Raw genomic sequence first — 26,964 nt, 5'->3', positions numbered from 1 at the left:
TCTTCACGGTTTGGTGGATCAGACATAGCGTGAGATCCTTTCTAGGAGTTACCCTTTTAGAAAGCACCTGCTCTGATACCAATTGATATAAACTAAGCGTCCACCAAAACAGATAAGGTACCAGGTACCTTATCAGTTCCCTTAAGCCATAAAACAGAAGGTAAACAAGACACGATATTTACGTGGAAAACTCCTTGCTCAAGGGATTCAAAATCACGACTTACCCTAGTAGGATTTTCAACTTCACTAAACTGAGAAATGTTTCAGATTACAAGTTTTTGCAACCTAGGAATTAGACCTCTAATCCCTCCCCTTACAATAACTCTATTGCAAGTACCTTCTTTGACTAACTCTAATCAAACACCAAACTAATTCAGCTAACTCTAGCTGAATCGTCACACCACTATGACTAACTCTAGCCAAGTGTTTACAACAAAAGCTTGATAAAGACAAAATACCTACGAAACTCTTCTTAAAGAAGTGTAGGTTTACAACATAGAGATCATAAAGACTAGACAATTCTATGACTCAAAACATCTTCCGTTGTTGAGATCTGGTCCTTGAAATCTATCTTAGCTTGTTCTTGAAAGCGCCAAAGAGAACTGTGGCGGCTGCACTTTTACAAGTCTAATATTTTTAGGTTTTCAAGTGTTAGGTTGAATAATGCTCAACATGTTGTATAAATATGAGACCAATAAAGAGAGCATGTGACCATGGACACACATATAGCTGTGCTGCTGCAGTTCTGCCAAACAGTGCAGCAACTTTACAGCTGTTACGTGCCGTACAATGCTCCCAGGGGGCCTGATGAAGAACCTGGTCCTTTGCTCGTTTGTCAAATTATCAAAACTATGAAATGCTATAACTCATCAATCCAAGACATAACAAACATTTTGAAGCAGAAAGAATAACTATTCAAGAGGCATTGAGATACTGTAGAGCAATGAGGATTTCTCAACTGATTTTGGAAACTGATATAATGTAAATGATACAAAGGCAATGAAACCACCATGGGAACTCCGAGATGCCAGATGTGACAGAGGAAATTCAGATGACAATGGAGGAAATTCAAGGGCAGATTGTTCATGTATTCAGGGAAGGGAATCAATTAGCAGACTTCTTGGCAACTCATAAAATGACATTTTTCTTCGTTACATAATAATATGACTAGGAGAAGTGAAGCCCGTGCTCTGCACGGGCCCAACATGTGTGTGCAATTTTATATTTCTACGATTCTTAGAATCTTTCAGCATATTTTAATGTCTTTCTCAAAAGTAATGTATGAAAATAATATAAGATAGCATTACACAATCATTGATGTGTTATTGTACTTATTACATTCTTAGTGAGCGTGAAAAAAGGTGCGCGATAGTTAAAATGAGATTGACGAAGTGTAAATTTCGAGTCGTATTTTCTCTTATTTTTTAAATCTGTTTGCTAACATGTTAGCTGACAGTTAAAAGTGCTAGGTTGCATTACTATTAGTTAGAATTGATTTGATTATCCTAAGCAGTGTTTTAAAAGGCAGTTTTGGGATTTGCCTCGGGGCTCGCCCGGGGCAGGGCATTGGAAAAATGCCTCGGGGCTTACGTGTGGGGCTTAGTTTGTGATGCTTACGTCTTAAGCGCCCGATTAAATGCCCTAAACACGCCTTACGCTCAGGGCTCGCCTAAGAGGTCTTACACAAACTATGTGTTAAATTGTTCAGTTAACACTATTGACCCTCATAATTCTTTATTAAATGAATTATGCTTAGTAGTTTTCTTCATCTATAGAAATAAGACAATTGAGAGTAACTCAAATAATAAACCGTAGTATTGCATATTTACTATTTGGGACTATTGTGAGGGTGAATATCACTTGACATTTCTTTTAAAAATACATAGCCAAATTTTACATCTTCACTTGTCATTGGTCTTCACGTTTTTGTCTTATGTCTCAAAATTATGATAGTTTATTATTTTGCTATTTGAAAGTAATTTTATTTTTATTCATGAAGGAGTGATGTTTTAATTATAATATGATAAAGTCTATTGATTATTTTCTTTTACGGAGGTAAATTGCATGGTATGATAGTAGTATGCTTTAAGAAATTGTGATTCTTTTATTGTTTGAAAGTTAAGATATTAGAGTTGATTTGCATCTCATAATAACTTTTAAATCATTGCAAAAATCATGTTAGAAGTTTTGTTTTCCATGAGTTTCTTTAATCATGCTTTTAATTTTTGTTAAACCATTAATATTTTTTTTATATAGTTTTGTGTTATTATACTATTTTACAACATTATAAATTAAAAATTTAAAGATCCATGGGGCTTACGCTCCGTTCGTCGGGGCTTACGCCTCGTCCCGTACTAAGTAAAACGCCCGCCTCACCCCCCCCCCCCCCCCAACACGCCTTTTAAAACATTGATCCTAAAAAGTGATTGATATTTGTGTTGTTTTACGTCTGAGTAACATATTTTTACACTGTTAATATTTCCAACTATTTTAAAGATAGTACTTAAAATTTAAATATAATAACTTTAGCAAGAAAAAAGTCATTAATATATAGGTACTCTTCAATTTTTAAGATATAATGCAGACACAATGCTATTAGAAAAAGCAAAATTACTCTACATAAATTTTATAAAATATTAAAGTTTATGTATTATTACTAATGAGTTAAGACTCAAAATGGCAACAACTGGTTCATTATTTTTCTTACTTTCAATTGTAAACATAGAACAATCAAACTAATTCGCAATTTAAAATATGAACAAATTTTAAATTTTTATTTTCTAAATGCTACATAAGCAGGCACCAGTTTTTGTGCACAGCCTGACATTAATTCGTCTTTAAATAAATTAATATGTAGAATAACAAATGGAGAAGTAACTTTATAATATGCTATCCTCACATTTTAGCATATAAGTTAATTAGGCTAGCTTTTACTAAACTATATACCTAATCAAATTTAAATATGCGACAAAAAAAGAAGAGAATTAGCTCTTCTTATTCTTTCAATATATTTTCTATTATATCATATTGGCTATTAACATGTATACCAAAAAAGTTATTGGCTATTAACATAACAAATAATATAAATAACATTAGCAAAACGTGGCGTGCAGACATGATGTGTTGGTGGGTCCATTAACTGGGCCTGCTGAGTGCTGCCCCAAAAAGATGAAGTGGGCCAACAAAGAAAACTTATAACTGGACATGCGTAAACTATCCCCATGCAAGGGGTGAAATTGTCAAAGCAACACAAAAATTTAGGAACCAAGCCAAAGCACATCGCTCCAGTTCTGTGAAATGACTAAACTGCCCTCAAAAGGCCAAAGCAGGCATGTTGATCCGTTGTGTGCTTATCCCCATTATAGTATAGTAGAATATAATAATTAAATAACAAACAAAACAACCATCTCAGAAGATCCAGGACCCAACAAACATTTTGAAGCACGATCAATAACTATTCAGGAGGCATTGAGATACTGTAGAGCAATGAGGATTTCTCAGCTGATTTTGAAAACTGATATAATGCAAATGATACAAAGGCAATGAAACCACCATGGGAACTCCGAGATGCTGACATGTGACGAGGAAATTCAGATGACAATGGAGGAAATTCAAGGGCAGGCATGTATTCAGGGAAGGGAATCAATTAGCAAACTTCTTGGCAACTCATAAATTGACATTTTTCTTCGTTACATAACAATATGATATAATAATTAAATAACAAACAAAACAATCATTATATTTAAAATATAATCTTTCTGTGTCAATTTATGTGGCACACTTTCTTTTTTAATCTGTCCAAAAAATAATGTCACATTTTTATATTTAGAAACAATTTATCTTAACTAGTTTTTGGGCACGTGTGTTGCACGTGTACCTCATATCAATTGTCACAACATGAGTATCCAAATATTGATGGTCACACTCATACGAAATGCCAACATTTCTATTAATTCTATAAGAAATTGAATCAGAGAAGAAAATAGAAAAATGAAGACGTTGATACAACCGCCACAAGTGAAAGAACTTATTGTCAATTCAGCATCGAAATCTCTATTTTTTCTCCATCATCTTCCTCCCTTTTTTTCTTTTAATCTGACCATCCAACCAAAGAGGAGTCAAACTCGCAGAGTTGTTTTTTACTATCTTTTTTTTTCCTTTTTTTTTTTTAATTTTGGCTTCCTTTCTTCTTTGATGGTGTGAAAATGTGAGAATTGCCTCATTGAATTTGCTTCTGGCCAGATTAAGTAGTTCCTTCTTTGACATATCTTTGTAATAATCTATAAAAAGAAAGCACGATATTATCATTTCAAATTTAATAGAGAGGATCTACACTAACTAAGAATGCACCAGAAAATAGAATTATGCATAGATATAAAATTATACTGAAAACAATATAAGAGTATGTATACGTTGGGTTGATGTACCCATTCGAATCTCATACGCCGGAGATATAAGTTTATTTATAGTAATGTACCCTTCAAATACAATAGAAGTCTTTTCAATTTTCATCCACCCCTTCTAATTCCATAATTATGTGATAAAAGTCTTTTCAGTTTTCAAATTAATTAATTGTCAGAATATGATCATTTCAAATTAATTGAATGAATAAGTTCAATCGTTGCTCCCAAGAAAATTCAGCTTGCGTGAAATAGCTTTGTTTGTGATATTATATGTTTTCCAATTAACAGCTCCTCATAGCCATTATCTACCATTTAATAGGATGCTAATTTAATAGCTTAACTTAATTTCATGTGCTGTAATGCGGCCAAATGATTAATGACTATGAACAACCTAAAATAATTAGAAGGTGAAAAGCTCTTTCTATTAAGTGATAGGTTGTGAGAGGTAACTTTACTTGCTGAACGTGTAATTCAACTAACAGGTAATTAAAATGCTACCATTTAATATTAATTAAATGTTTTATTGAATTTGATTTATTGTAAGGGCAAAACTGCAATCTAACTTTGAAGGTTGGAGCTTCCCACTTTTAGTATTATATATAAGGAAAAGACTCAAATATGTCATCGAACTATTGGAAATGACTCATTTGTGTCACTCATCAATAGTTTGTCTCATTTGTGCCATCGAACTATCGAAAATGACTTATTTATGTCACTCATCAATAGTTTGGCCCATTTATGCCATCACTGGTTACCAAAATGACTCATCCATGTCATTTTTCATTAACGTCGGTTTTTATAATATCAGATATGACACGTGGCCTCTAATTAGAGGCTTACGTCGTTTAATTAAACCAGCTTAATTTTAAATCCCAAATTAATAAAAAATCAGACCCATACACCCTATCCACCCATAACCATAATCTAGTTGGAGGTCACGTGTCACGCCCCAGTCCTGATAGGGCATGATGGGCACCCGACCCTTTACTTAGAGCCGAGCGAACCCGCTGGTTCTCATTATATTCATAATCCCACTGGACTCTTAAATCATGAAATGAAATGCATAATGAAAGCTTTTCGAAAGCATTCTTTTTGCCTTTCTCAAATCAAGTAAAATTTGTAACATAATGCATAATGATACATCAACTTGCAGAGCCGCTTGCAAGACTGACATGCTATATACGTGACTCTGTCTGCAAAGTCTCTAACATAAATCAATATATCATAACATAGATACTCTGACTCGGCAACACTCCGGAAAGAAATGGAGCTCGCCAATCCAGCTGGAACATCTTCTAGCCATATCCTCTACTCATCTGTATATACCTGCGTGGCATGAAACGCAGCGTCCACAAGAAGGGACGTCAGTACGAATAGTGTACTGAGTATGTAAGGCATGAATAGCAATATAATATAGATATGAAAAGTAATAAGGAATAAGAGAGATAACCTGTACATCTGAATGCCTCATAAGGTGGATGACATGCATGCTTAGCCTTTGAAAAAAAAAAATTCTTACATACATGTATAATATCATCATCATAACGTATCGGCCCTTTCGGGACTCGGTGTGTAACGTACCCGGCCCTTTCGGGACTCGGTGTGTAACGTACCCGGCCCTTTCGGGACTCGGTGTGTAACGTACCCGGCCCTTTCGGGACTCGGTGTGTAATACCAACTGATCAGTGGTTGCACAATAGGTGTCGTACCCGGCCGACTATAGCGCGGCTCGGTGTAGTAACATACATACATATATATAAAGCATGCATGAGAGCCAAGTAAAAGCTATAAGTACATCGGAGTGACGTAAGGTTGGTAACTTCCAATTATATTATGGAATAATCATCGTCGCTTTGTCTCACTTTGAAATCGTAAACTTGGAACCTTTAAACATAAAATCGTTCTCATCATAGTCATCATAATAATATTCTCATTTTTGACATCATCGTTGTCATGGAAAAACATATCCGTCGTTTTTATCATAAGAGCTCACATAATCACAAACTTTGGTTTGGAAAATATGAATATTTTGAAAAACATTTATGGATTATCAGGAAGGAAACCATGCCTTGGAATCTTAAACTTTTTAACTTTTGATAGCAAGTAAAATATGGAAACATTTATGAAATCATAACCTAGGGATCATGCCTTTGAAAGAAAGGGACGAGCCTTAACATACCTGGAAGATAATTTCTCGACTTCCAACTTACTTCCTGCCTTGTAATTCACCTAAGATCATTCGTAGCCTCGTAATCTACATATAGAATCATTTATAATATTATTAGGATCATCATCTTACGCTCGTCTTAAGCCTTTAATTAAAATCTTTTTAGGTTCTGTCGAAAGCATCTCCCCTGTTTATATGCCTAGCCCGAAATCATTATATCAACAACCAATCAACAAAAACAATACCAACATCATCAACACCATTATCCATACCAATATACTTCCTAAAACATCCCACACAATGTCTTCTAAATTTCTCAACTAACCAACTTGTGATACGACTATTTGATAACTTTATTTCCGTAAAGAAGCCGAAATTAATACCAACAACATCAATAACAACATCCTCAACATCCTACAAGATAAATATATATATTTTATCCAAAATTCTCTTCAAACCTCAATCCATAATTCAACAACATCATCACAACAAACTATAACCTTTATTTTTGCAAATATCCCTTAATCAAAGTCGATAAAGAAAAGATTCAATGATTCATACCTTATTTTTTTTAAGGTAGCAAAATCTTCAACATTTACTTGTTCCCAAGCTACTCCAACACAACAATGAAATCATAAGCGTTTACGTTGTCCGGATCTCGATTGATATTCCGTAGCTTGAATTTCACTCAAAATCCTCACTTTTAGGTGGCATAAGAGCCCCTTTTCTTGGCTGAATTTTCTGGAATTTTGTGGAGAGTTTTGATGATGAAAAATGGGGTTTTAACCCCTTTTTATAGTGGCTAAGTCGGCTGCACTGTAGCAACACTGTAGCAGCCCTGTTTTTGCGTTGACAGCTCAGTTTGTAACGTTTATAATTCTCTACTCCGATGTCCTATCAACGAGCGGTTTGTTGCATTAAAAACTAGACTCGACGAACTTCATTTTAGGCTTTTGAAACACCTTAAAACTCCTCATATACTTGGGGATATGCCCCTCCAAAGTTGACCCAAAATTCTATTCTTAATTCTGTCAACTTTTTCCGAATTTTCGACAAACTTATTTTCTTTGATTTGCTTGGTCCTGGAATCTTCCAAAACTCCCCCTACATGATATTGATCATTTATTATACTTGATAATGGTCATGTTCTTGTGTTTTCAAGATTGCCCTTCCCGGTTATGACGTACGAGATCGTAATTCGTCCTTTACTTCGTTGTTATGTACTTTCCATGGCTTGTACCTTCCAAAACTTCATGGGACGTCTTTGATACTCCATTACTATGGTGAAGTACGTGGCATGCTCATGCTCCGAAAGTGCGGGGTGTAACATCACGTGTCATAGCTGGTATTATAAAACCGGCGTTAATGAAAAATGACATGGATGAGTCATTTTGGTAACAAACGATGACATAAATGAGCCAAACTATTGATGATGGGCATAAATGAGCCATTTCCGATAGTTCGATGGTATAAATGGGCCAAACTATTGGCGAGTGACACAAATGAACCATTTCCGATAGTTCGATGGCATATTTGAGCCTTTTCCATTATATATATAATATGACGATGAGATAATTTATAATCACACAAATATTTAAGACGTGTTTTTTACCACAAATTTAAAAAATCTTTCTTTTTTTCTTAAAACTTCATGCTTAGTCAATTGGTGCCATAAAAATTGGGACGCAAAGAGTAATACTCCCTTAGGGTTGAAAAAGAGTGTCCACTTAGTCATTTGCAAACCTCTCAAGAAAATACTAACTCATAGGTAAAAATAAGTAATTTGACTAAACTACCTCTAATTAAGTACGTATATAATGAAATTTTGGTCACTTAACGCTTAATAAGGGAAAATATGAAAAATTAAGGTTAATTGTTTTTTGATGTGGGAGGTGAACTCTTTTTTTCTTTTTTCTAACATAAAAAAAAAGGTTAATTAGACACTCTCTTTGAATCGGAGGGAATAATACACAAACTCGTCCCTTAACCGGAGGTATGGAAAGATCCTTGCCACTGAGTGCACCTTAAATGGTGCTCTACGAAGTGCGAATTTGGATATAATCAGGCTCCAATGCGGATGCTGAACATCGCGTGGGGGAAAAAAAATTGTGCCTGAGTGAGTAATACAATAATTAGGAAGTGGTAAATTGGAGACTTGGAGAAGAAATGAGAGCATAAACCCTTATAGACCTTCCGAATTTTGGCAAGAAGGCAAGGATGCTTGTCAAAGGTCGAGCTATATCTTCTTTAATATTCAAATTTGAGGGCAACAATGGGTTTCTCTTTCAATACTCAACAGTTGCAGCAACTACCCCAACCCATCTCATTGTAAATTACCTCATCAACTCTCTAGGATTCTCCAAACAAGAAGCAATCTCTGCATCTGCCAAGGTAACCCGCATTAATTCTTTCAAGAATCCAGATATATCTGTCAATTTCTTGAAACAGACAGGTTTTAACGACACCCACATCAAAATCTTGGTTTCCAAGTCCCCAGAACTATTATTCCATGATGTTGAAAAAAACCTTAAACCCAAATTACAGTGTCTTATGGAACTTGGGTTATCAGGTTCTGATTTAGTCAGTGTCCTCATGAGAGATTGCTCATTTTTTAACAGAGGATTAGATACTCATATAAGACCTGTTATAAATTGTCTTAGAAATTTATTGGGTAGTGATGAAAATGTGGTTAAGGTTATAAAGAGAACTTCTTGGTTGATTAGTTATAATAGTTGTATGACTATCGAAGGTAATCTGAATTTATTGCGATCGTTTGGCTGTTCAAATGATAAGATCAAGAATTTTGTGCTTACATGTCCCAAAATTCTTAAAATTAGTACCAAGAGGCTTGAGGAAACGCTGCATAGGGTGGAAAAAGATGTTGGAATTTCTCGTGATGCGGTAATGTTTTACCACATCGTTGGTGTACTTGCTTGCTTCAGTGAATCGACTGTAGACATGAAATTCGGAATATTCAAGAGTTTTGGGTGGTCTGACACGGATATTCTGACCATGTTGCAAAAGCTACCTTATTGTGTAGGCCTATCAGAGGCACGGATTCAAACTGCATTGACAATTTTGATGGAAGAACTCGGATACAAGTCTATTTACATAGCTACTCACCCTTCGCTTTTAGCATACAGTTTGGAGAAGAGGCTAATACCTAGGTATGAAATGTGGAAACTCGTAAATGAAAAGAATCTGATAACGAGTAGGCGGGAGTTTTACACAGTTATGACATGGCCCAAATCAAAATTTTTGGAGAAGTATGTGCTGCCTGTCAAAGCTGAACTGCCTGACTTGTATGATTTGTACATCAAGAGGATAGGAAAATAGAAGCTTTTCAATATCATTTATTCTTTTGGTGGATGTGCAGAGCAATCTTAGTTTTCAGCGACAGAAAGCGAATTTTGTTTAATCAGATTACCTTTTCTCTTTGAGCTATCATAACAACATTACTGTTAGTTCACTTATTGCTGATTATCCACTATTTGGTGCGGTCATAAGTAGAAAAAAAGAAGTTTATCTTTTTAAGTTTAGCTTGTTCTTTCGTCAAATGCAAATGAGGCAGTTATTTCTTACATGCCTTTAAAGTCTTTCCAATGACATTGCAAAGAGCGAATAAACTCTGCTGTTTTTGTAGTTCTCTTCCTTGTTTATGTGCTGCGATTGCTGTTGTCAGGATGCTATATGGAAAAATATTGACTTTTAAAGGAAGTGAATGTTTTCTTGATTTTGTTAAGCTTGTGTATGAAGAAACTGTATAGGGTAAATTTAGAAATGCCTGGTTCAAATATATTGCTCTTGCGGACCACACGTTAATTGTAGATGTCTATTTACCGGTTTAGATGCATGTTTTTAGGGCAACTGTTATAGAGGTAGAAATGTGTGGGTTTGTAACTTTACAGATGAAAGGATAAGCATATCATTTCATGCTGCTTTGAGAGAGGGTCAATGTTTTATCAAAATAATTAGAGCTTTGTTTGCGTGGCATAGTGGTGTTTAGCATATGCATTACATTTGTGCAATGGTAGTTAACTAGCTTGCTCTTCCTTTTTTTTTGGGGTGATGGAGTTCTTATGGTAGGAAGCTAGGTGGAAGAACTTTTAAGGTCAATGATCCGTTGGTCTATGTTTTGTTTGCAATATTTAGTGCTATTAATAGAGCTTGTGTACAGTAGTTTTTTTTTTTTTTTTTTAAAACCATGTAGCTGCCCTGCTAATATTCCTGGTGCTAGACAATTAAATTCTTCCTTGGTTATTGATGCATTTGTCCATTAGTATAAATTGCTTTCGATGTACAAAGTTACTTGCAGTGCATGTCTGAACTCATGAGCAATTAATTTATTTGTGCTTCAATTGATCATAATGGTTCTTTTTTGAATTTTACACCAATACTGTTAGGCACTTGGTGGGGTTTCTATTTACTCACCTCTTGAGTTGGTCTTAGTTCAGATTGTGCTGAGCGGCTTGGTCCCTTTATATTCTGTATTTCTTTGGAAGCTTGCATCATTAGAGCCTTAAATGTAAGGCCAGTGTTAAAGAATTGCCATTCCTAATGGGGGCTAGGGGGGGGGGGGGGGGGGGGGTGAAAATGAGGTGTGTTGAAGGGTAGGGATGACACAATCAATGTGGAAAGCCACATGTGGATCTTGTTTTTCCACTAGGGAAGTCATTTTCCTCATTTTAAGGAACTTATTTTCCTAGAGAATATGTTTTCCGAATATCTTTTCCAAAATTTTTGACCAGAACATTAGACAATTGGACCGAACACACCCATAGGTTCTTCATTCTGTTAGCTGCAGTTGGTAGATCTGCTTTGGGGTTTGCATGACAACAATATTAATCCTCAATATGTCCTGGATGTAGAACAGCAACAAAAGACTGATTCTAAACAACCAGCTGCGTATATACTTTAACAAGATTGGATTTTTATATGATTGAACTCGAATCTGTAACTTACACCAGTAATGTAAGATACTTGTCATTAAGAAAGATATTTGTAGTATATGTTAATTAAGCTGCAGTCTATGCATCTGCATATGACATTCCTCAAGAAATGGAAAAGCAGAGACATCATTTCTTAATTGAGAGAAGTTGATAGTTGTCTCTAGAAATTTATTCCTTGAACCTACATCATCTTTTCAAATAGTTACAGCAATAGCTGGAGGAAGAGGAAGTTCGACTAGTGGGGATCTAAGGAAATATAATTAGTAAGAGCAAGAAAATTAAAGGATAGAACATAGAAACTGTATTGCATTTAAAATTAGAACAAGCTGCTCTCCGGGACTGCAAATACATAAGTGCATCTCTGCTTTATGTAAAGAAAAATCATGCATGACTGATGATAGTACTGGTGAAGGCATGATCAATTAGATCTTCATGACAGTCTCAACAAATTGCCCTAGAGCTACATGTGATGAACCACCTTCCATGATTGCTGCTTTGCTTTTCTCCTTCATATCCCTCACCTTGGCCCTGATTTTATTCTCTGAATCCATCAGCTGCCTAATACCATTTTCTATCTCCTCTGCTTTCACCAGTACTGTTGGGTTTCTGCTGTTCAAATCTTTCCTGTAATCCATCTTAATCTCCACTGCCATCCCCAAATCCTTCACTAGTTGAAATGCATTGCTCTGTTGCTCTGCATACACTGGCCATGTTGCCATCGGCACTCCACTACAAACACTCTCCAGAGTCGAAATCCACCCACAATGCGACACGAATCCTCCTGCTGCAGGATGAGATAAAATATCCACCTGCGGGGCCCATCCTATCACCTTTCCCTTTCCTTTAGTCCTTTGCAAGAATCCCTCCGGCAAAACTTCCTCAAGATTCTCGAATTCGCTTGGGAACTGTAGCTTGTCTTTTGGTGGCGGTTGCCTTAGCGACCACAAGAACCGGTAGCCACTGCTTTCTAGAGCATTTGCTATTTCCTTCACCTGATCTTCTTCAAAACACCCCATGCTTCCGAAGCAGAGGAACACCACTGATGAATTAGGCTGGTCATCAAGCCACTTCATAATCGAATCATATTCTTTTCCATGACCATCATTACCACCTCCAAGGTTTAGAATAGGCCCAACTGAATAGATTGGTGGGATTTTCTCATCATCAGAGAGAGCTTTCAAAGCGTACGACTCAAGCTCAATGAAAGTGTTTACCATAATCCCTTTCGTCTCCCTGAATCTTCGTGCATGATTGAGGAACACGGTGCTACTTTCATCGTTGTCTAGGATAATCCCAGGCAAACATTTGACTGGAACTGGGTTAATGTAAGTTGGGATCGGTACTTCTGACTCAGAGTCGAGGTAATTATACACTATCGCGCTGCGTTCATTGCTTATTAGACTTTGAAAATGGAATTGGAGTCCAAGCATAGCTGCACCAGAAGTGTAGAAGAGATAACTTGGGACTCCAAACTCGTTCGCCACATCAATCATTGAAGTGCAGAACATGTCTACTACAAATCCCACAAGCTTCACAGAGGTTGACAAATTAAAGATATCAGCAACAGCATCTCTGGCACGATCTTTGAAGCTGTTGATGTAATTGGATATAAAATTTATGGGATGAGTATCACTCTCCATATTAACTGACGTCTCAGGTTGAGAAAGTTCAAGCAATTTTATGCAAGAAGCGTAGTGTGAGGACAGAGATTTAGTATATGATGGAACTTTTGTCTCACTGGGAAGTTTTATGATAAGAACTGTGATGGAAAGTTGATCTTCTCTGTCTACTAGTTGCTTTGCCATCTCCAGAGTGGATACAAGGTGACCCCTCCCAGGAGCAGGAATGAATACTAACTCTGCACTCTTCATAATTTCCTTCACTTGGGTTACTGAGAACTTTTGACTCTGTGTTTCAGTGAAAGCTTGTTTTTGCTTTCTGAGATCTTGATAGTCATTGGAGGTTTATATAATGTATTCTTGGAGAAAATGATTCAAGATTGGTTTGAACCTGAATGATGTCACAGCTTTGCTGGTCTGGTGAGAAGCAATTTCCTTGAACTAAAGTTGGTCTCAATCACAACCGATGTGGTGGAATGGACGGGATCCCTTAACCTTTAATTAGAGTTTCGGGGTTTGAATTTCCTGAAAATGGGAAATTCTTTATAAGGAATTTTCTTCCTTGAATAGATCTTAAGTGGCACGAATTTGAATTACTTAGGCTAGAGGGATCCTAATACTCCATGATTAAGAAAAAGAACGAAAGTTGGTCTACAATCTTAGCATATTACTTCTCTGTTCCGATTTAAGTGTATTACTTTCCTTTTTGGTTTGTCCAAAAAAGAGTGTCTCTTTCAATATTTAGTAAGTTGATAACTCAAATATCTTACGTGACAAAAGGACATTTTAGTTCATTATAAAAATGCTTAATTTAGGACCATAAGATTCAAAAGTCTATGCCTAATCAAACTGAGATACTTAAATTTAGACGGAGGGAGTATTAAATTAGGATCCGCTGTTGTGCATTATGCTGTCTATTATGGGATTTTGATCCGAAAGTCCAATAGTAACTTTTGACTATGTTTCAGTGGTAGGTCTACAATGTCTGAAAACTTTTGACTACGTTTCAGTGGAAGTTTGTTGCTTTCTCAGATCTTAACAATCATTGGAGATTTATTATATGTAAAGTAATAAGAGTGATGTCACTGCTTTGCTGGTCTAGTAAGAAGCAATTTCCTTGAACTAGAGCTGGTCACTGATGACAATGCGATGGAATGAATGGGATCTCTTTAGCTTTTATCCTTAATTAGAGTCTCAAATTTGTATTTTTCTAGAATGAAAAAATTTCTGGTAAGGAATTTTCCTTCTCTAAATGGATCGTATTCGATGCGAATTTGAATTAATTGGACTGTTTGTGGATTCTGAATACCCCATGATTAATAAACAAAGAACTAAAGTTGGTCTACAATGTTGGAATATTAATTTAGGATCAGATGTTGTGCATTATGCTGTGTATTATGAATTTTTAATCAGAAAGGCGAGCATCAGTAGTTACGTCTGATTTGATATGTCCAAAGAGGACAAGTATATAAAAACGATAACACTTCTTGGTTAAACAGCCCCTCCTGTTTTTTTTAATCATCCAGTTATCAAGTTGATTAATGCATGCTTTCTTTTTGAAGTGGTTCCAAGTTCAAACGGAAGTTATCGTTCAAGCTAAAAAACGTTAAATAAAGGAAAACAACTATTCATGCATATTAATCCCGTGCAAGTTACGGCATTGGGGCCAATTATCAGTATTTTTTATTATGAAAAGTGTCTGAATTTACCTTCTACTATGAAAATGTTTTAAAATTATTTGTCAGTATACGTCGATACGTTTAACATTGACAAATTGTCTCGCATTTGATCTTGACCCTTGCTCCAACATAAAGTGGGCAATTTGCACGATTGTCCTGATTCGGGGGTGGTCTCTAATTTTTGGAACGATTGTCCTTATTCGGGGTGGTCTCTAATTTTTGCCCCTCAAAATTGCTGGTCTTTAATTTTTATCATTTGCCTAACACCCTGAGGTTCTGGATTCGAATTCCGGCTCGCAAGGCAGAGTTTCGTCGCAAAATTAGGATCTTTCTATCAAAAGTTAGGCCTTAAGGCAAACTTTTGCCCAAAATTAGGCCTTAAAACAAACATCTGCCTTAAGGCTTAATTTTTATCTAAATAGGCCTAATTTTGGACAAATGTTAGGCCTTAAGGCAGAGGTTTCGCGAAAGCATTGTCTTGCGAATTTTATTTTATTTTTACTAAGTGGGGGTTCGAACCCAAAATCATGGGATATTTTTTATCACTTTTTTAAGCGAAAGGCAAAAATTAAAGACCAGTAATTTGAGGGACAAAAATTAAAGACCAGTGCCTTTGAAGGACAATTCGTGCAAAAGAATGCATAAAGTTGAGCCTTGAACCCCATCAAAATGGGCAATTTGCAGGATTGCCCTTTGCTGAGGGTGGTCTTTAATTTTTATCCCTCAAATTGTTGGTCTTTAACTTTTGTCATTTGCTAAAAATCTCTTGGTTTTGGGTTCGAATCCCGTTTAGTCAAAACTTTTAAAGAATTCGCAAGGTAGAGTTTGGATTCACAAGATAGAGTTTTGCCTTAAGACAGAATTTGCAAAATTCTGACTTAATGTTTTTTTTTTTTTTTTTTTTTTTTTTTATAACTGAGCTGGAGTTCGAACCTACAACGTGAGGTATTAGGCGAAGAGCAAAACTTAAAGACCACCGATTTGAAGGACAAAAATTAAAGACCACCCAAATAAAGGGCAATCCGCGGAAAAAAAGCACTAAAATCTCGACCTGGTGGATCAGGAATTCCTTTCGGGAAACTTACAAAAATACTAGTAAATATACAACTATTTACAATACCTACAACTATTTTTTAATTTACAAAATCTACATAATATAACCTATAAATGATAAAAGGAAAAAAATCTTTAGATATGGTCAATTTAGTATAAATATGGTAACAAATTATTACAGGTTATATTTTTTCCTTAATTTGTCCCTAGAAATTCTCCTTTCCTACCTATCATTAATAATAGAATTAATAATATGATGAAGGCAATAATATTAAGTATAAGTGACATAAATAATATACATAAATATTTAGATATGGTCAATTTAGTGTAAATACGGTAACCTAGTTATACAAGTTATATTTTTTCCTTTATTTGTCCCTACAAGTTCTCCTTTCCTACCTATCATTAATAATAGAATTAATAATATGATGAAGGCAATAATATTAAGTATAATTGACATAAATAATATACATAAATCTTTAGATATGGTCACATTAGTATAAATATGGTAACCAATTTATACAGGTTATATTTTTTCCTTTATTTGTCCCTACAAATTCTCTTTTCCTACCTACCATTAATTAATAATATAATGAAGGCAATAATATTAAGTATACTTGACATAAACAATATACATATACCATATATACTAAACATGTACCTTTAAGTCGTCTTTTGAAGGCTTTTTCACTTTCCCCTTGAACTTAGCCTTCAAACATAGATAGTGTTAATATAAAATATATTAAAAATAATATACGACATACTATATTTATGCATATATGTGCATGAGTGCATCAATATACTATATACCATATCTCTATATACCATATACCATATCCAGGTATATTTTCATGTACTTTTCTTATACCATATACCATATCAGGTATATTTTCATGTACTTTCTTATACCATATATTATATACCATATATTTTCATGTACTTTTCTTAATATTAATATATTTAAATAAATTTCTTTAAGTCACAAAAAAATAATTGCATTTCATAAAGTGAAAAAAAAAAGAAGAATAAAGAGAAGGAAACGAAAGAAAAAAATATATTTTTAAAACATTTTGAAAGAAAGAGAAAGTAAAAGGTGAATATATGCATTAATGGTAGTAACTCTTAAAATTGAGTATTATTGATATTTTAGGAATGTAAGAAGTTGTATTTTTGTAACTAAAATGTTAAATTTTTGAATAAGTTGTATTTATGTAATTTTTATAAAGTAATTATAATCTTTTTAATTACCATTTTAAGAAGTTGTATTTGTGCGAGTTTTCCATGCCTTCGCCGTTTACCCATCTAACTTTGCTTCTGTTTTAAAATTATCCTCCATTATGCTTCATTTTTTTTATTTTATTTTTGGTTCTTTAAGCTTGTTGGGAAGTTTTGAAATTTTACCGAGTATTGTAAACTAGACTTTGTACAAGTCATAATACGAATTCTCTCCTTGTTATCTAAAGAATTTGCTATATGCCCTCTTGATTTCGTCTCTAACACAAATTTGTGATACTTTCTTAAAGTGCGTTAAGAGATACAACAAGAGGAAAAATCCCATCAGATTGCATAAAGCAAAAACGCAACTAGGAACACTCCCTAGCCCAAATAAACCACCTCCATCATATGTAACAGAACTAGCGTTAGGGTGTGTTTGGTGTGGAGGAAAATATTTTTCAATTTTTTCTCGTTTGGTTGGTCAAAATTTTTGAAAACCATTTTCTTTAGGAAAATAAGTCCTTAAAAATGAGGAAAATGAATTTAGGGATAACTACATGACATAACAAACATACAGTGAGTATTGACATTTAGTAGCTATAGTTTAACTTAATTACTTCTCATAGCAAACATTTGTGTATTAATGACATTTAGTAACTATATATATATATATATATACACACAAAATAGAATACTCATCAAACTATTCACTTCCAACCCAACCCTCCCATCTCTCTCCCCCCTCTTCTCCCCACTGCTCCGCCGCCGACCACCACCGATCGCCGGAGCTCCGGCGAAATGCCGTGCCCCTTCACCGCGGTCACTGCTAACCCCCTCCCCTTTTCCCTTTCTTCTCCGGGGGAATTTTTTCCGGTCAGATCTGGATTCGCCGGAATACCGACGGATTTGAGCATTGTTGGAAGCAAAAAAGAAAAAAAACTAAGATCTATGCCCGAGAAGAAGAAAAAAACTCAGATCTACGTCGGAAAAAAAATGTCCAGATTTTCGCTGTATTCGCCGGAATTTTTTCCGGTCAGATCTGGATTCGCCGGAATTTTTTCAGGTCAAATCTGGAAAAAGTCTAGATTTTCGCTTTATTTTGTTGTATATTTACCGTGTATACAATGTTTTTCGCTTGTATTTGTTGTATACATACCAAAAAATATGGCATATTTGTTAATTTTTGGGTGTATGAATGTTTTATATTGTATCTGTTGTATACATACCGGAAAATATGATGTATTTGTGTAATTATTGGTGTATATGTATTCAGTTTTTACTCGTTGTATTCATGAATACAACAAGCCAATTTATGAATACAGATAGTTATTTCATGAATACAGTGGAAACAAATTGTTGTATTCATGAATACAGCTAAAAAAAAAATTGAATACACATGTGGGAGCTAGGCTGATTTGCTACAGAACGTAAATATTGAAACATTAGCTATGCAGTTTGATTAAACCCCAAATGTTTGCTATTTATGTAAAATGCCAATGAATTTATAGGGAAAACAAGTTTCACAAATGATACCAAATTCATTATCTCCTCCCCACCCACCTAACGCTCCCAACCCCCATCTGTTGACCATTCCAGCCCCGCCACCCCCCACACCCTACCCCATCACATCTCTATAATGTTTTGCTTGCTAGATTATATAAAATGCTCTTAAGATAATATTTTTTGCAACATTGATCGAACACTAAAAAATAAGCAATAAACCCACATTCTTTCCAAAAACATTTTCTAGGAAAACATTTTCCTTCATACCAAACACACCGTCAATGTGTAGCATGTAATATACAATGTTTGGTGTAAGAAGGAATATTGACAATAAGTTAAGGGTGTCAAGTGGGCCGGGCCAGCCCGAACCCGGCCCGGTAAACCCGGCCCACCACCGGCCCGGCCCAAGCCCACTAATAGGTGTAAGGGGCTGGGCTAGGTGGGTTTTATTAGGGGGCTGGGCCGGACAAGGTGGACAGTCCACCAGCCCGGCCCACTAGCCCGGCCCACCATAAGCCCGGGTGATGGCCCACCGGGGCACCAGCCCGGCCCACTTCAAATTAAAAAAAAAAAGATAAGTATTACATTTATTACTAATAATAAGTATTTTAAAAACATTGTATCCCAATAAAATAGTTGTAGCTATAATTGTGGGATTCTTAAAATTTTGGAAGCAAATATATGAAATATTTATTAATTATTCAAACCATAGTTAGAATCTTACTTTAGTTAATTAAAACTTAACCATTAATTTTAACTCATGTAATGTGTCTCTTATTCAAGTAAGAACTTGAGAAAAATGGAGACAATAAAAATGAAGAGGAATCGAATTCGTTAATATTTAATTGCTACTAAATGAAAAATAATTTACCTCTGAAATTGCTGATGCGTGAAATAAATCAAATACCCCTTTTAAGTTACTATCTTGCTGTTGGCTTACACAAGTTCAAAAATATTTCAATAGGTTATACAGTATACTATATAATAATATAAACTATTAGTTATATATATAATAATATATTAATATAATCTTATTAGTTTCAAATATTTTATATATAATAATAATTAAATATTTTTTAGCATATTGAAATGTCTCCACCGATGATGGAGACGTGACAATCTGCATATGACATTAGGACTTAGGATCAGATGAGATAATTAAATTAAGAACTTTGGTTTAGTATCAAAACTCATATGCATTGTTCCCATTTAGTTCCCATTTAGATGAGTAGGAAATTTAGAGAAAGAGGAGAATAGGGAATTGTGAGATAATATGGAGAAGAATGAATGGTATTTATAGTTTGAAAATAGGGCCAAAGTATAATTTAAGGAACTTGAAGGTTAAAATAAAGTTGACAACAACTAGATTTTAAAGTATTAAACTTAATAAATTTTAGCATTAGAATTTTTTTTTAAAATAATTAAAATCCGGCTCGGCCCACTAACTAAAACCCGGCCCGACCCACTAACTAAAACTTGGCCCAGCCCACTAACTAAAACCCAGCCCGACCCACTAACGGGCCCGGTTAGCCCGACGTGTAGCCCCTATCCGAGGTGGGCTGGGCCGGACATCCTTTCCCTCTCCAAGCCCGGCCCACTTAACTACGGCCCGGCCCGGCCCCTTGTGGCCCACATTTAAATGGCCCGGCCCGGCCCACTTGACACCCCTACAGTAAGTATGCAAGAAACGTCAAGGAGCTAGGAAATATCAATATTTGATGAAGAATGAAGGCAGCTCCATCTATACTAGAACAGATTTAAGTTGTATGTACGTAGAGTAAGGATTTTTCTTGATACTATCGATGAATTTAATCTATAATGGCACGTTAGCTACTACTACTAGCAAATTACCTTCTGTTAAGGAACCATTAGTGATGGCCTTCTGTTGCCCATATTCCCCTCCCAAAACTACTAACTTTTTTTGGTTCGACATCCCCAGAACTTGACATGTTATATAAGTTGACTTAAAAGAGGCATAGCACTCAAACAGGAGAATATAAAGATAATTAACCGTCTTCAATATTTACATACCTTACTTATATACTAGTGAAGTCGTCGCGCATCGCGCAGACATGCAAGATATTGTAAGTGAATTTACGAAATGATGTTCTTGAAGATTTTTGTTTGGATATAAGAAATAACAATTTTCATATACATTAAAAAAAATATGTTTTCGGAAACCTAGTAACCTAAAAATGTAAGTTTATAAATTCAAGTCAAACACATAAAAAAAAAATATATATAAACCAAAAATAAAAATAAAAAATCACTTACGTATGACATTTTTAAACAGAATACAGAATTCATATGAAAGTACTGCATCTAGCTCATATTCATGAGATAATATGTTAGTTCACTGAGAACTTAGATAAGCATTAGAAAAGACAACTATTATTGTGATGATAGAAAGATTACCTTGAAACAATAGAGCAAATATGGGTACACGATGCATAGGAACTTCCCTGAAAACAGAAGTAGAGGAAATAGCTTTACAATTGAAGATTTAACATAATGCTCAATTTATACTCCATCCAAAGGGATGATGCTCGTAAAATTCCATATGCTGAAGGATTTTGTGAGAAATCACCAATAGAATTATGATACATCAACAATGTTTTTCAGTGCAAAATAATAAAAAGAAAATACTTAATTTGCTAAAAGAAAAGTTTTCCTTTGCCCGGATGTGCTTTTTCATGCTGCTTTTTGAGTCCCTATCAAGCCACAACACGAGTTACCAGTCTCTACAGTGACTGCAAAGTAAAGATACTTCAGAGAAAATTTAGGCGGCCAAGCGCAAGTTAAAAAAAAAAAAAAAATCATGGCGCTAAAGTAATGTAACAACTACACATAAAAAAATGGCAAAGTAAAAAATTTGAGAAGCAACTTTAGATGATAAATAAGGATAGAAGAATTGGAATGTTTCTGAAGTGGAAGTATGAAATGAAACAACAATGGCATGTGATTGCCATGGAAACCTGTCATTCTTATCCGCCAAATTCATCAATGCAAAATTAATACTAAGGGGTAATATACTATCGGTTATGAAAGATATTTAAGAAAATGTACCATTTCAACTTCCATATTAAGTGGTGAAACTTTTTCAATTATAAGATTAATTGATATATGCAAGTCATTACTTTCAAACGGCTAGGAAATATTAGATTATTTGACATGAAAAATAAGAGAAATAACCAAAAAATGGAGAAAAAAAGATAAATGTTATTCTAGGCCATAGAGAGGTGCCACATCACTTAGTTAATAACTAGCTTTATATTATATATAGATATAAATGTTTTTAATTATGTTGGGACGAAGCAATTCACATAACGTAGGTTACTTCTTATTAAAGTTTACGAGATAGCCTGTGCCCGTGCGATGCATTGGCTTATGCCTAAATCATCGCTGTACAAAAGAGGTCCAACATTGAGTAAGATAATTCCATACTTATTTGATCATCCACTACACAAAATAAAAGAAAAGAAGTAATATCACCAAGTTGACTATATTTATATTTACAAAATAAACATCATACTATATATGCACATTCATTTGTAGAACAACTAAAAGGGATAGATGCACTTCATAACCAGCAGCCCCTTTAACTTAGGGTAGAAACAACGAAACATGTGTGTCCCTGACTCACTAATAGCTGGCTAACCATGCAAAACAAAGGTCAGCCTCCTAGCTCGAAGATTCAGTGAGCAGAATATAAGACTTGTTGCCTCGACAGAAGGGTGATCCAAGCCAAGAATTCAAGAAAACCTGAAGGCTCATAATTCACTCGTACCTGGACATTGGACAATAATGCAACATCTCTTAAATCACTATGAAAAGAAAGAAAGGATAGCTCATATTATGCTTATTTCCCAATTAAAGTTAAGTTATTAAATGACTGTCAGGACCTGTTCAAAACAGTAGCTCATATTGGTCACTGTAAACCACTAAATAAACAACTTCATAGTTTACTGTATGTTTATCAGTCAACTTTGAAGTACCTAACAAGTAACAATGTAAGCAAATAACGTATGATCTATTTCTACTTCAAAAAAAGTAGTTTCTCAAGTAGCAAGTTCCCCAATCTTAATTATGAGAACACCATGACCTTTTACTTGCTTTAAGTGGATGGATACAGATCGCAGTAATTTTTTTGGACAGGTTGTGAGTCATAGTAACAATAGTACAACATATATAGAAAAGTACCATGAGTTTGTATTTGACTATAAACAATTCAGCCTTGTAAAGTTGTCATTGGTCATCCAATGAAAAACGACATGTAAGCTAAAGAAATAAGAAATTGATGCAACATATACAGTGAACTGAAGAAGCATTTCATTAACTACAACAGGTAGAGAGAACATGGAAACAAGACCATAATATACTCAAAAACAACAAGGACGATGAAGCAGCAAACACAATTGGCAAATGGAATTTTGCATCAAATAAGTAGTACCTCAAGAGATCTTAAGTAAAAAAGCCTGCGTTCTCTCTCCTCCCACCCACAACGGTAAAAAGCCCCAATTGGGCGATTGAAACCCACTCGCCGTCGCCGGAGATGGCGGAATCGGCGCGTGGCAATGAAATTGCTGCTAATAAGCCTACTACGACTACACCTACAGGCCAAAATCTCTCTAACTCCACTTATGCAAAAGTAATTCAAATCCCTAAAATTCCTATCTTGAAAGAAATCCGATTAGGGAACCCGGATGTCACCGCCAAATACACCACCCATAATGGAGTACCGGCTGTGCTATTCAACAACGATGAATATTATGGGGTTATGTCCGAAGAATGTAAATTCACTCTGGTCGGGAAATTTATTCGAGCCAGACCACAAATAGAAAAGCTACGAGCAAGATTTGCAGAGTTAATTACAGTTAGAGGTAAAGTCACAATTGGTGTTTATGATTATCGTACTGTCTTTGTTGAATTTTCCAATGAGGATGATTTTAAGACTGTTTGGTATAGACGTTCTATTGAAATCGATGAACAAATTATGTGGTTGGAAAAATGGATGCCGGAGTTCAAACCCGATGAGGATTCTCCGGTAGTTCCAGTTTGGGTTCTTTTACCGGGCTTGCCTTTTCATTTACATACTTGGAATTATGTAAAACAAAGAGTTGCCCCGATAGGAACCCCTCTTATTATGGATGCTGCCACTGAGAATCGAACCAGGCCAAGTATGGCGAAAGTGAGAGTCGAGGTGAATCTCACTAAGACTCAAATTAATTCTATCTTTATTGGTACTGAAAATGAGAACTGCCCTCGTAAAGGGTTCTATCAGAAACTGGAATACGAGAAGGTCCCGAAATTTTGTACTCATTGTAGGATGTTGGGTCACTCAATAATCCAATGTAGAAGAGTTGGAAAGAAAAAGGAAGGGAATCAAATGGTTACTGCGGAAGTTCTGACCAGGCAGAATCAGGATGAAAAAGGAGAAACACACTCACAAAATTTGAACACCGAACAGATTCAGCAGAATAATGATGTACAAGACAACATCACAGGTGAAAATGCACCAAATACGTCAACTGTGGCTGGAATCAGAACTGAGCAGGAAGATGATGGCTTTATCGAAGTCACCAGGAAGAGGAATAAGAAGATTTTAAAGACGAACAATATTCAGGATGAAAAAGATCACACAAGAGCGACCGGGAAAATGGTTATTCAGAAACAGAGGACAAAACAGAGAGAACAAGAAACTAATTTTCAGAATGAGGGGCAATGGACTACAGCAGCAAAGAATCGACAAAAACAGAAGGCAGTGGCTGAAGAGCAACTTGTTAATTTGGAAGCACCTGGAGTTGGCAAGCAAGGGAATCATATCAATGGTTTGCAGCAAATTCAAAAAGACAATAAAGAACGACAGGTCAAAGCCGCAGGTGCCAAAAGCCAAAAACTGAAACAAAAAAAGAAAAACAAAAAGGTTACCGCTGCCAGATTTCTCAAGAACATGTTATGGGCAAAACAGAAACCAAAAGCTGGTAATGAACAAGAACACACAGAAAAACCCGATAAAGCTTTAGATGGAGACAAGTCGACAAAAGAGCAACCCCAGAACAGTGTGGAAGTCAATCAACGTCCGGAAGAGAATAAAACATTAGATAGCCAATGCAGCAGCTCTAAAGGAAAACAAAAAGATCATATGTCCCCTACTACAGCCGATACTGAGTGTTTACAATTAAAAGGAGGCAGAATAGAGATTGATCTGGGTAGTATAGAGTACATTCCTCCTGAAAAACATGGTTCTAATTTAGGTAATAACTTCGATCAGGAATATGGTTACGACACCAGTGAAGAGCAAATAGCAAGAATATCCTCAGACGAGGAGGTTCCTGATAGTTTGCTAGAGGTCTCTGAAGAGGAGGAAGCACAAATCCTCGATAGTCTAATCGAAGTATTTGCTCCAATTTCAAAAGAAATCAGGGACCCGATCACTCAAGAAAAAAAAGAAGCTATCTTACGACAAGGTTTGTCACCGAGAGGTAATAAAAACAAGAAAGGTAGAAAGAACAAAAAGGGAAACAACAATAATTTCACAGAAAAACCGGAACAATCTGATAAGGTTGTCTTTTTTTTTTTTGATTAAGCACCGGGTGTCCGGGTCTCTTTGAGCCCCGACTAATCCCGGGGGTGCACAGGCCCTCGGCAAGGAGTTTCCCGCAAGTGCACCACGGGTAATTCAGGGTTTTACCCCAGTCCGATGGCCCTCAGAAATTGTTTGCACCCAGTGGGTTTCGAACTTGAGACCTTAAAAGGGAGCACCCCAAGGCTCAAGCCAATTACCACCAGGCCAACCCCTGAGGGTTGTCTTTTCCCCTGAAATTCCTTTATGATTAAATACATAATATGGAATATTAGAGGGATAACATCCAAGGGTACTCTGGACAGACTCACTAAGCTTGTCAGACTTCATAAAATTGATTTTATTACTTTACAAGAACCTTTCCATAACAATAACAAAATAGAGAAGTTTAGGAGAAGGATGGGTTTCGATAATGCCATCTCCAACTCTCATAGTAAAATTTGGATTTTCTGGAATTCTAACTGTGTTTGTTCAGTAGTTTCCAAAACCAGACAACAGGTGACTTTGCAGGTACACATGCAGGGAAGCACTGATAATTTCTGGATAACAACTGTCTACGCCAGATCTAAAGCAAACAAAAGGAAGTATCTTTGGCAGAAGTTAAGAGATTTAAATTCCATCATCGATGGCCCATGGGCCATAGGAGGGGATTTTAACTCTATAATGGAATCCGAGGAAAAGAAAGGGGGTGTTCCTTTTAGATTAAATACATGTTTTGATTTTATAAACTGTATGGATGATTGTGGTATGATTGATGCTGGTTTTGTAGGTAATATCCATACATGGTGTAATGGGAGAGGGGGGACCGAGAGGATCCATATGAGATTAGACAGGTTGCTACATAATGAGGAATGGAGTGCTAAATTCCCAAATATCAATGTGGAGCATTTATCCAAAACAGGTTCTGATCACAACCTACTCCTCGTCAATTGCTCCGACGACAACCAACAGGTAATCAAATATTTCAAATTTCTTAATTTTTGGACTGATCAAAAAGAGTTTCTTCCTTTGGTTAAAAAAGTCTGGGACACAGAAGTATATGGCAATCCTATGTGGAGATTACAACAAAAGCTAAAAATTTTGTCTAAGGAACTTAGTAAGTGGTCTAGAAACAGTATTGAGGACGTTTTTGAAAATGTCAAGAAATTTGAGAAGGAAGTTTCAGACGCAGAAACTGCTTACTTAAATTCCGATTCTAATACTGATAGAACATTGCTTAATAAGGCTAAAGCCGAATACATCAAGTGGTTGAAAATGGAAGATTCTATTTTAAGACAAAAAGCTAGAATCAAATGGGCTGAAGAAGGGGATTCAAATACGAAGTACTTCCACAGTACCATCAAGGCTAGGAGAAGAAGAGCTCAAATCTATAAAATTAAAGATCAGAATGGTCAATGGGTCGAAGGGAATTTAAATATCTCCAAAGCTGCCATCGATCATTTCAGCGACTTATTCAGTGGAAAACCAAGGGATAGGGATTTGAACTTTATCAGAGGTTGCGACAATCTGATCAGCACTGAGGACAACGCCTTATTAACAAAATATCCCACAGCAGAAGAAATTAAGACGACAATAGATTCTATGGACCCTAACAGTTGTGCAGGGCCTGACGGATTTAATGGTTTTTTTTTCAATACTGCTGGGACATCATCAAAAGAGAGGTAATCTCCTTTGTTCTCTCCTTCTTTCATGGGTCTGACCTTACAAAGTACTATACTCATTCTTGTTTAACACTGATTCCTAAGGTCACCTCACCTGATTGTTTTTCTAAGCTTAGACCTATCAGTCTTAGT

The 26,964-nt window shown here is 35.6% G+C and overlaps 2 protein-coding genes across 2 annotated transcripts; one reads left to right on the top strand and one right to left on the bottom strand.

Annotated features, from left to right (window-relative positions):
- The first annotated feature begins 8,581 nt into the window (after positions 1-8,581).
- Positions 8,582-10,010, top strand: LOC132618710 (transcription termination factor MTERF9, chloroplastic-like). The gene has a single exon (XM_060333715.1). The coding sequence runs from the start codon at positions 8,788-8,790 to the stop codon at positions 9,904-9,906; it is 1,119 nt and encodes a 372-aa protein (XP_060189698.1). The 5' UTR covers positions 8,582-8,787; the 3' UTR covers positions 9,907-10,010.
- Positions 10,011-11,797: 1,787 nt separating this feature from the next.
- Positions 11,798-13,696, bottom strand: LOC132617010 (anthocyanidin 3-O-glucosyltransferase 2-like). Its single transcript, XM_060331852.1, has one exon. The coding sequence runs from the start codon at positions 13,388-13,390 to the stop codon at positions 11,942-11,944; it is 1,449 nt and encodes a 482-aa protein (XP_060187835.1). The 5' UTR covers positions 13,391-13,696; the 3' UTR covers positions 11,798-11,941.
- Between the last annotated feature and the right edge of the window lie 13,268 nt (positions 13,697-26,964).

Source organism: Lycium barbarum, chromosome 11 (genome assembly GCF_019175385.1).
Source record: "Lycium barbarum isolate Lr01 chromosome 11, ASM1917538v2, whole genome shotgun sequence".
Classification (NCBI taxonomy): Eukaryota; Viridiplantae; Streptophyta; class Magnoliopsida; order Solanales; family Solanaceae; genus Lycium; species Lycium barbarum.
This window is presented reverse-complemented; position numbering and strand designations above follow the sequence as displayed.

Bases quoted from the DNA above. Each gene is read 5' to 3' on its own strand.
- LOC132618710 (XM_060333715.1), top strand. From the start codon at position 8,788: ATGCTTGTCAAAGGTCGAGCTATATCTTCTTTAATATTCAAATTTGAG.
- LOC132617010 (XM_060331852.1), bottom strand. From the start codon at position 13,390: ATGAAGAGTGCAGAGTTAGTATTCATTCCTGCTCCTGGGAGGGGTCAC.